Source organism: Rosa chinensis, chromosome 1 (genome assembly GCF_002994745.2).
Source record: "Rosa chinensis cultivar Old Blush chromosome 1, RchiOBHm-V2, whole genome shotgun sequence".
Lineage (NCBI taxonomy): Eukaryota > Viridiplantae > Streptophyta > Magnoliopsida > Rosales > Rosaceae > Rosa > Rosa chinensis.
Genome location: NC_037088.1, coordinates 28,924,255 through 28,935,114, shown reverse-complemented (window position 1 = coordinate 28,935,114; position 10,860 = coordinate 28,924,255). Strand labels below are relative to the sequence as shown.

General features: G+C 41.6%; 2 protein-coding genes and 1 pseudogene across 2 annotated transcripts; all 3 read right to left on the bottom strand.

Moving 5' to 3' along the window:
* Positions 1-278: 278 nt before the first annotated feature.
* LOC112164472 (WAT1-related protein At2g39510) lies at positions 279-1,967 on the bottom strand. The gene is made up of 5 exons (XM_024300679.1): positions 1,906-1,967; positions 1,513-1,629; positions 1,422-1,431; positions 525-670; positions 279-423 (listed from the first exon to the last, which is right to left on the bottom strand). The coding sequence occupies exons 1-5, from the start codon at positions 1,965-1,967 to the stop codon at positions 279-281; spliced, it is 480 nt and encodes a 159-aa protein (XP_024156447.1).
* Positions 1,968-2,344: 377 nt separating this feature from the next.
* Positions 2,345-3,938, bottom strand: LOC112164468 (WAT1-related protein At5g13670). Its single transcript, XM_024300669.1, has 4 exons — positions 3,684-3,938; positions 3,482-3,600; positions 2,582-2,677; positions 2,345-2,426 (listed from the first exon to the last, which is right to left on the bottom strand). Exons 1-4 carry the CDS (start codon positions 3,936-3,938, stop codon positions 2,345-2,347), a joined length of 552 nt encoding a protein of 183 aa, XP_024156437.1.
* Positions 3,939-4,972: 1,034 nt separating this feature from the next.
* LOC112164461 lies at positions 4,973-7,760 on the bottom strand (annotated as a pseudogene).
* Between the last annotated feature and the right edge of the window lie 3,100 nt (positions 7,761-10,860).

Here is a 10,860-nt window from a genome sequence, read left to right as displayed (position 1 = left end):
GATCAGCCTATTCATGATGTGGCAAGGAATAACGTACTTGTAAGTAGGCTAGATTTCTTTAGGCACAATCACATGCAAAATTCTCTAATAGCTAAAACAATCTAGTCCTAATTTTACTAAACATGGTTAATACTTTAAGCTAGTTGATAAATATTTAATCAGAACAAAGGTGATCCTTTCACTTGAAAATAAGAAGGAAAAAGAAAAAGACTAACAAACTAGTTTGCCAGAGTTTTGAAGGATCAACCGTATGCTTGAAGCGATCGACATGGAATCTCTTAACGTTGCTGATCATCTATTAATCTTTGTGTTATTAGTGCTACTTCATCGATCATGCAGCACTGTGATGGAGGAGACTGATCCTTTGCTTTTCCCCAGAGAACGAGATACAGACCAATGATGATTAAAGCCACTCCGATAACACTACGAACAAGAGTGAAAGAGACTAGTCAATCAACTGTCATGCATATATAGGCATGGATTAATTGAATTAAACAGAGAGAAATAAATACACGTGAGCCTACCTCCCAATGTACAATTGTTCTGCTAAAACAAGGAACCCAGGATTGCAACCTACTGTGGCCAAGGGATGAAAAGCCAAGTAAAAAATAGGTCCCTTTTCCTTCACTACCATTCCCATCACATAATAAGCAACACCAGATTGCATTGCCTGCAGTATGAAATATTAATACAAAGTTCATTAAACTGGATTGCAATGTTAATTCCAATTATGCAATTATTTGGGACGGCAAAGAGATCTAAGGCGCCAGACTCGTTTTGGGCACTCTAGCAAGGGTGTCGCCCTAAATCCAGTAATTGTAGTACAAATGTTTACCGATTTAACATACAGTTGAAACTTTTTGGATTACCTATCCCATAAAATGCTGCTACAAGTTCGATGTTGAATTGTATGGACCAGGCTCCGCTATGTCCTCTTTCAACTATAAAAGCCAGTATTGCGCCTTCCACCATACCCCAAAAGCATATCATTGCTGTGAGAGAGAGCTGACAAGGGTAGGATCTTAAGGTAATCGCCTGTGTAGACAAATTCCAAACTCACCATCATATATAATAATTATTTCACTTTTTTTTTTCCTTGCTATAATCAATTCAAATCATTAGAAGGTTAGGACCATTTCAGAATAAGTAGTACAAGTACAATGAAATGATTTGAGAGATCAATACTTGGAAAATGACAAACGAAGATCAGCAGAAACAAGCTCCTGTGATAAATATGGCTCCTTTCACAAGGTCTGTCTGACCCAAACAGCATTGCGCAGATTGATAAGGATCTATTTGTTCTTCATTGGCCCATGGTAGACACAAAGAGGGACCTCTAACTAGAGTCAAGACCATTGATCCCCAACTGTGATGACCGTCCCCATCACCTTTGCTATGCTGTGCAATTTCTTAAGGCTAACCTTCTCAAACCTACAAGTCAATGCATTGTCAATGTACTGTCTGTAAATCAGTGTGTGACCAAGGACATGAGTGTGTATTATTGAGTTATACCTAAAAATCCAGGCTAGACAAAATGCAAAAGCAGGCAGCATATTCAACATTGCAGAAGTGAACGTTGCACTCAAATTCTTCATTCCCATGTAGTAGAGGTTCTGGTCAAGCACAGGACTGCATGCAATGCATGAACAGATAAAATCAGAATACACCATAAGTTGAACAAATGAATTAGATTATCCGATTTGGATTCTTACTCAAAAAGGCTCAGCAACATTATCTTTGCAGTGATGGACCAAGTCATTGATCAGAGGTCTTGAATTCCTCTCCAAAATAAATGCAAACGGATATAGAACAACAGTGGCAGTGGCCATTCAGTACACGATGAATGTCTAAGGACTCACTCCCTTCTTTAGAGCAAACACAGAGATTATCAAAAGCCCAGCATACCTGAGCTGCACCAAAATCACTGCTAACCCAAGCTTTGCTCGGCGGATCAACCCCATAAACATTTTTATAGTATGTATTTATTGTTGTCAAGCCCTTGCAGCCTTAGCCAAGCCAAACTAGATTCATATAGAAGAGGGGGAAAGAGGATATTAGTAGCTATATGCCTAAACACAGCTGGAAATTATGAGGTTTAGTTCAATTAGGAATTGATCTTGAGATCATTGACGAAAGTGGTAATGAGACAATTAGGACAATTTTTTACTTCTATGCTTTGTATATGGGGTTTTTGCATCCACCAATTCAACTGCTTCAAAACCAAACTGGTTTGCCAGAGTTTTGAAGGATCAACAGTATGCTTGAAGTGACATGGAATCTCTTAACATTGTTGATCATCTATTAATGTTTGTGTTAGTGGTGCTACTTCATCGATCATGCAGCACTATGATGGAGGAGACTGATCCTTTGCTTTTCCCCAGAGAACAAGATACAGACCAATGATGATTAAAGCTGCTCCGATAACACTACGAACAAGAGTGAAAGAGACAAGTCAATCAACTGTCATGCATATATAGGCATGGATTAATTGAATTAACCAGAGAGAAATAAATACATGTGAGCCTACCGCCCAATGTACAATTGTTCTGCTAAAACAAAGGAACCCAGGATTGCAACCTACTGTGGCCAAGGGATGAAAAGCCTAGTGAAAACAGGTCCCTTTTCCTTCACTACCATTCCCATCACATAATAAGCAACGTACACCAGATTGCACTGCCTGCAGTATGAAATATTAATACAAAGTTCATTAAACTGGATTGCAGTGTTAATTCCAATTATGCAATTACTTGGGACAACCAAGAGATCTAAGGCGCCAGACTCGTTTTGGGCCCTCTAGCAAGGGCGTCGCCCTAAATCCAGTTATTATATATAGTACAAATGTTTACCGATATAACATACAATTGAAACTTTTTGGATTACCTATCCCATAAAATGCTGCTACAAGTTCGACGTTGAATTGTATGGACCAGACTCCACTATGTCCCCTTTCAACTACAAAAGCCAGTATTGCGCCATCCACCATACCCCAAAAGCATGCCATTGCTGTGAGAGTGACAAGGGTAGGATCTTAAGGTAATCGCCTGTGTAGACAAATTCGAATCTCACCATCATATATAATAATTATTTCACTTTTTTTTTCCTTGCTGTAATCAAATTCAAATCATTAGAAGGTTAGGACCATTTCCAAATAAGTAGTACAAGTACAATGAAGTGATTTGAGAGACAAACGAAGACCAGCAGAAACAAGCTACTGTGATAAAGAGAGCTCCTTTTACAAGGTCTGTCTGACCCAAATAGCATTGCGCAGATTGATGAGGATCTATTTGTTCATCATTGGCCTATTGTAGACATAAAGAGGGACCTTTAATTACAGTCAAGACTTGCTCCCCGACTGTGGTGACCGTCCCCATCACCTTTGCTATGCTGTGCAGTTTCTTAAGGCTAAACCTTCTCAAACCTACAAGTCAATGCATTGTCAATGTACTGTCTGTAAATCAGTGTGTATTATTATGAGTTATACCTAAAAATCCAGGCTAGACAAAATGCAAAAGCAGGCAGCATATTCAACATTGCAGAAGTGAACGTTGCACTCGAATTCTTCATTCCCATGTAGTAGAGGTTCTGGTCAGGTGCACAGGACTGCATGCAATGCATGAACAGATAAAATCAGAATACACCATAAGTTGAACAAATGAATTAGATTATCCTATTTGGATTCTTACTCGAAAAGGCTCAGCAACATTATCTTTGCAGTGATGGACCAAGTCATCGATCGGAGATCTTGAATTCCTCTCCAGAATAAATGCAAATGGAGCTAAAACAATAGTGGCAATGGCCATTTGGTACACGATGAATGTGTAAGGACTCAATCCCTTCTTTAAAGCAAACACAGAGATTATCAAAAGCCCAGCATACCTGAGCTGCACCAAAATCACTGCTAACACAAGCTTTGCCCGGTGGATCAACCCCATAAACATTTTTACTGCTTCTATTTATTGTTGTCAAGCCCTTGCAGCCTTGGCCTAGCCAAACTTGATTCATATAGAAGAGGGGGAAAGAGGATATTAGTAGCTATATGCCTAAACACAGCTGGAAATTATGAGGTTTAGTTCAATTAGGAATTGATCTCATAAGATATCGACGAAAGTGGTAATGAGACAATTAGGACAATTATTTACTTCTATGCTTTGTACATGGGGTTTTTGCATCCACCAATTCAACTGCTTCGAAACCAAACTAGGAAAAGCTAGCGCATAAATCAATATGCAATAACGTCTTTTACAGTCATTTCCTATCAAGATCATTCTGGAAGCTCAAGAGTGTTTATTGTGGCATTAACGTCTCTTAAAGCCATTTCCTGTCAAGATTATTCTGGAAGCTCAGGGTGTTTATTGTGGGGGATCAATGGCCACAAATCATTTAATTCTAATGATGTATCAATCGAACGGTACATATTAGTGGTTCATATTGCAGCAAGCTAGTTCACATCCCCAACTTGTTACCAACTGAATGATTAGGAACCACGAATACTGAACAAATGTGATACAACATTAGATCGTTGCTATTCCTTCTTCCCAGAAAAGAGAGAAATTAAAATCAAGTTGAACAACTGACATGGTAGTCTGCCTCAAATTTTAATTGCAACCAAAACAACCCACCAAAAACCCCTATTCACCAATAAATCTCGACTTAGGCTTCGTCCAAAATGATATGTATGAATAAGGTCATTAGCAAACCATTTTTACTGATCTAGTTAGACTATCCACTCCAGGGTATTTCCAAGCACAAAGTTAAAGCTTCATGAATTCGATGTTTTACAATGGATCACTAAATTGTCCAAATCCAAACTAGATTTAATTTAAAAACTGATAGCCAAATATCTCTAAACATCTGAAAGTTCAAAATCCAAATATACCCAAATTCCAGTCTATAATTTACTATAAATGCTGCTATCCATGGATCAAATCTCAACCTACCTCAAAACATTAATAGGATCAGGAAGATTCTCATTTCAAGATGGTATAGCAATTTCATTTCCATAGATATGCTGAAGTTCATGGCTTGCGGCTTGGAATGATGCTGAGAAAGAAAGGCAAAGAAGGAAAATCCATCCGAAATTTTTACAGATCAGTAGAAGTACGTTGTGGGATACTATATTTCATGTTTATATAGACAGGTCACTAAAAAATCATCTAAAATTCTGCATCACCTTTCCAGATGCGGAAGATCTTCTGATTAATCTAAGACCCTATCACATTTTGGATGGCATCAAAGGGCATATCTTGAGGAGTGTTCTTCAGCTCTTGAACTACTGCATAGATGGTCTTTCCATTCTCAAAGTAGATGCGATTATTGGGATGTTTGGTCTTGGCACCAGCGTGGCGCACTGGCGCTCAAACTCATAAGCATTAAGATGCTGAAAGATAGAATTCTATCAATGAGCTAGATTATGAACCTCAACTAAAAATAATAATAATAATACATCCTAATGAAATGAATTATGTCTTTCTCGATCATAACAGAAAATAACAAGAGTTCATTACCTTTGAGTGATTGCAGTCAGCACAAGAGCATAGATACCCAGTCCCTTTGATAATTCCATCTAGATTTTTTTGTGAAAAATATAACAAGTCAACACAAGGAAACTAAACAGTACAGAAAATTGCATCACCTAAACAAACAAACAATCAGAATATTCAATAGTAAGCCAGCTTACCTCCCGTGACCAGGAAGAATACTTCACAGGAATACCATCAAACATACCAGTTGACAACAAGTTTTTGACATTCGAAGGAAAGTTGTTTGGAGGAGCTTTCTTAGTCTTTGGCTCTTATATTTTGTGAATATTAACAGTTTTGGAATCAACTTTCACGGCGTCATCTACATGCGCTTCCATCTTCGACTCAACAGGATGATCAGAATCTCTCACACCAGATTCTTCCAATGCGTGAGCTGTTGTGTTCTGATTACAGGTCAATAAACCACAGCTACTGATTGATGATCCCACCAGAAGGGTTTGTCTCAGATTCATCATGGAAACCACCAAAAGATATGGTATTGCTCTCATTCTTATTGTAATTGTGACTCATAGGTAGAACTCTATCTGATTTATCATAAGGAGGACCCATTGGTAAAATATTTGAATCAGCCTTGTCATAGGTCAGACCCATTGATATGGTGTCATCAGCATGCTTATCATAGGTCGGAGCCACTGAGATCAAATTCTAGTCCCCTCTACCATATACTGGACCCATAGAAATGAAATTCTCATGCACTTTGTTGTAGGAGTTACCTAATGATATGAAACTACCATCTCCTTTTTCATACGACTGACCAATTGATATAAAACTTCCATTCTCCTTCTCAAAGGGCTGACCCCTATATATGTAGGGGAGTGAAATCCACACTCCCTATTTTACAATCTACATTTCTTCTTTCCATTTTTGGTTCAAATTCTTATAAATGGATAAAACTTTAGTCTTTAAAGACAATGTTAAGTTACTAAAAAAAGAAAATATGGAATGTGAATTGTAAAATGACGACAGTGAATTTTCACTCCCCTATATGTAAGATGAAACTCAATTATGGTTGTGGGTTTTATTGAAGAACTTAGAAACTTATGAATATACACTACTAGTGTTGGAGTGATTCAATGTTTCCTATGTTGATTATGAGGATTTTTGCTTAAGAAAAGGTCATCAGACATATATCTGCATATATATATGTTTGAGCAAAACTCATTAGATCATAATATCGTGTCAACGTATTCCATTAGGAATGTACTTATTGTAGTCTATTAGAAATGTAATCACCAGTTGTTGTAATTAGGGCTTACCTAGTCAGTACTTCTGTTTGAGCCCAAAAGTAATTTTGGCAAGATCCTTTAGTGGATTTATCATAGCGGGCCGATACCTGCGGTCCAAAAATAAGTCTACTTGAGTTTGGGTTACAGCTTCACCCATTCCGAAATCCGTAAGGAAAATGAGCCCTTATTGGAGTCAAGTAGCGGAAATTGAATAGGAAACTTCAATCAATAATCCTTCTATGGCAAGGAACAGTCGAAACCCTAGGTATAAATACCAAGTTTCAAGGACGAATCAAGAAAAAACTCTTCAATCAACTAATCTCTCAGATTATCAAGCCTCCCCAGAGCAAACCTTCAACCTAGTTGAAACCCAACGACCGTACTTCTAGTCCTAGTCTCCCCAAGAGCCGACTGCCTGTACTACAGCCACCAATACTACCAGCGAAGCAAGGGTAACGCCTTCGCAACCCAGCAAAGCTAAAGTCACGCTTTAGCAAACCCTGTGCTTTCTCCCAACTTCCCAGTGATTGCTCTGCTTAGTCTACAACACTAAGTATCGATTGGGTGAACGCGACGAGATCACAACCAAAGTCCTTATCCGTAAGGCAAGAAGTCTTTTCCTGAAGGCAGAGAAAAGAGCCTTGTGACGAGGTTGGTGCTCTCCTCGTCTGCAACGTTTGGTAAGAAGTCAGGTCAAGGGACTCCCCCGACGACTACACCCCACGGTGCTGCCACACCCGCGCAATCACACACTCAAAATAGACAATTTGCACCCGGCTGGTTTTGGAGCCAAACATTTTGGCACGCCCAGTGGGACTCACATAGCATTTCTTCGCGAACGTAACCATTGGGAGGTCAAGCGAAAACCCTTACCAAAAGGTTTACGCTAACTGCCCGAAGCACAAGACCTCCAGCTACAGACCGCATACTCGTGCCAACTGTCGTGGTATTTCGGAAGAACAGGTAATTCAATAATTTTCTCTCCATCCATCATCGCTCGCGATGTCGACAGACCAGGGAAAAAATCAGCCGCCCGTTACTGAGGGGGAGAAGTCGACGCCTGTGTCGACGAATGAGGTGGTCAAGGCTCCTGCGACTACCAAGACTGTCTCTATTGGTGAGACAATTGAAATTGACAAGTTCGAGGCACTCATCATTCCACCAGATGCTAGCCTGGATGAGAGGCTTCACATCCTTACAAGGAACAGTGAAAATTATCGGAAGCATCTGGCAGCCTCGATCGCGAAGACGGAACAACAAATTCACGAGTTTGATCAGCGAATGATTCGGAATGCCGAGGAGGCTAAAGCGAATGCACAAAAGCTCGCTAGAACGGCCATAGTGCACGCGGACAAAATTGCTGATTCAAACTATGCTCAGTACCAGAAACTCTTGGGTGCTGTTAATACAGTTAATACCCAGAACAAAGAAACTGCTGTCGGAATCGCTGCCATGCGGAACGAATGGTCCAACCTCACGACTGAGGTCGCCATGCAGAGAGCTGAGTTGAACCAGGCTAGAGAGGTTCTGAATAAGCCTTTAGGAGATCCTAATGCCATCCTCAGATCGCTTGGTCAACCCTCAGGCTCTGGCAAATATATACCACCGTATGTTCGGGAAAAGGGTAACAGCAGCACGGCTAATCCCTTTCGCAACGGTCACTGCCGCGTCAACTAAGAGTAAGGAAAGAGCCCTGGTGATTGGTGCTAACAAGGCCACTCCACAGGCCTCGCAGAAGAGTAGGGTTCAGAAAACTAGTGAAGGCACACATGCTGATCCTATTAGGTTTACTCAGTATGACAGCGACGGGGTGGAGAATGTGTACGAAGAGATGCCAGGAAATTACTATGGCATTGATCAGGCCGGCAACCCGGTCAAGATAACAGCTCTGGTAAAAGATGTGACCGCACCAGCAGTGACGCTTCAACAGTCCACCATTCCCCGGACCATTCGTCTTAGGGAAGGAACAGCGACTGCTAGCCAAGCTCTACCATTGCAAACTGCTCGCCAAACTGTGGCGATGCCTCCTCCTCCTCCTGGTCCAGAATACGTTATACGCGAAGAGGTAGAGGAGATGATCAGGCTGGCCAATCCTAGGGCCCACCTTGATGGGGTTTATGAGGGCCTTTCCCGCCGCATATAATGCTCGCGCCTTTTCCTAGAGGCTACAAAAATATCATATTTTCTACCTTTTTAGGAGAAGATATTGAGAATGCGGCAACCCATCTGGCCAGGTTTAGGGTGCAATGCGGCCAATACCAGAATGATGACATCCCCAAGTGCAGGATCTTTGGCACTTCTCTATCTGGCGCAACTTTTAGATGGTTTTCTAAACTAAGACCAGGGTCAGTGGCTGATTGGCCAGCAATGGAAAAGCTCTTTCGGGAGACTTTCGGAGCTATTGAACCTGAAGTTGACTTGGCCTCTCTTACCCAGATGGCCCAACAGCCCACCGAATCTGTTGTTACTTATCTTCAGCGCTTCCAGATTCAGAAGGCCAAGCTGAGTGTGATTCTGCCCGAGAAAGAATTGGTTAAGTTGGCGATCAAAGGCTTGAAGCCGCGCCATCGCAAGAAGCAGCATGGTAGCATGATCCAGTCAATGGGAGTGCTTATCACAGAGGTGGGCAGTTTTGAACATCTTCTCAGAGAAACTAATGCTCGGAAGAATGCATCCAAAGGTACTTACGTGCCCGGAAAACACTGTACATTGGCTGCGTTGCACTAACAGCCGACTACTTATGATCCCCACTATCATTAGCAAGGGGAAGAAGTGTTCCAGGGTGAAGACGATGAAGAGGAGAATAATGTCTCAGCGTTTGAGCTGATAGGAAGGAAGAGCTCAGCCCTCAAGTAATTAAAAATATCTAAGGAACCTATCAAACTCAAGTCTGTAGCCTTCACCAAGCCTGAGTTCGCGGCATATACGTATGATGCCAATAAGGCACATGGGATTCTAGATGAGATGATCGCCGCGAAGATGTAGAAGACAGACTTTGGACCTTTTCCTCGACCAGATCAGCTGAAAGGAAAAAAGTATTGCAAATTCCACAACATGTGGAATCATAACATTGCTGACTGTGTAAAGCTGAAGGATCAAATTTAGGTGTGGCTCAATAATGGTAGTTTGTAGGTGGAAGCTCCAGTAACTGCTGCAGCACTGGTAGACCTGAACCCTTTCCCGGACACCGGGGTTAATATGGTTTATGTGAACTAGACCAAGAGGAACCGGAGGAAACCAACCTTGGATTTGACCACAAAGGGACAAGAGGAGAAGACTGCAGAGGATGAGACTCCTGCAAAGAAGAGAGCTCAGCCCGTCAGCGAGGCCTTATCAGTGGTCCTTTGCTCACGATGCAAAGAAGAATGTGGCATCCAAGTGTCACATGAAGAAGCCGAGCAGACGTTTCGTTTGGGCTCTTTCCCGCCAATCAAATGGGCTTTGCCATCTCGAAATTATCAGCCCTCTAGCCCAAGAGCAAGAGACAAGATGGAGTCACCACCATGCCCAAGGGACTCCAACTTGTTCAAGAAACTGAAAGCAGCTGCAGCCGAACAGGAAAAAGATGAAAGGGCTAAGGTTGAGCACAAAGATATCCTGACCAAACTGTACATTCCACCTTCTTCAACATCTTCCATCAAGGAAGGTAAATGGTACACCAGAGAGAAAGGGAAAGCGGTCGAAATCAGTCCTTCCAAGAAAAGGAAACTGTAGCGCAGGTTTGGAGAAACCAAGCGAACACTAGAGGCTCTCAATCAGGGCCTGATCAGGCCTTCGCAATTGGTCAAATCACCTGAACAATATCAGAGGGAGATGGAGGCCCTAGTTGCCAAGCCATTGGTGGTTCCCCGCAGTTTTCAAAAGCAAGCGCTCTTGGAATCAGGGGCCCCATAAGCCTAGTATTTTTTGCAGGATCATGAAAGAAAGGACACCTCCGCCAGCTAGGAAAGAAAACTCGCCAACTAGGCGACCACATGTCAAGCGCAGGTTGTTTCGCGAGGTATCAGAAACCAAATCCTTGGTTTTTGAGAAACTGGGGGGCAATGATAACACTATAGAAGCTTTACAGTGGAGACCTAAAAAAGTCCAAAGTG

Excerpts from the sequence above, each read along its gene's own strand:
- LOC112164472 (XM_024300679.1), bottom strand. The coding sequence starts at position 1,967 with ATGTTTATGGGGTTGATCCGCCGAGCAAAGCTTGGGTTAGCAGTGATT. Across the intron at positions 1,630-1,905 it reads GTGATTTTGGTGCAGCTCAG|TCCTGTGCTTGACCAGAACC; the intron begins GTATGCTGGGCT and ends CATTGCATGCAG. Across the intron at positions 424-524 it reads GAACAATTGTACATTGGGAG|TGTTATCGGAGTGGCTTTAA; the intron begins GTAGGCTCACGT and ends TCTTGTTCGTAG.
- LOC112164468 (XM_024300669.1), bottom strand. The coding sequence starts at position 3,938 with ATGTTTATGGGGTTGATCCACCGGGCAAAGCTTGTGTTAGCAGTGATT. Across the intron at positions 3,601-3,683 it reads ATGTTGCTGAGCCTTTTCGA|TCCTGTGCACCTGACCAGAA; the intron begins GTAAGAATCCAA and ends CATTGCATGCAG. Across the intron at positions 2,427-2,581 it reads CTTTTCATCCCTTGGCCACA|TGTTATCGGAGCAGCTTTAA; the intron begins GTAGGTTGCAAT and ends TCTTGTTCGTAG.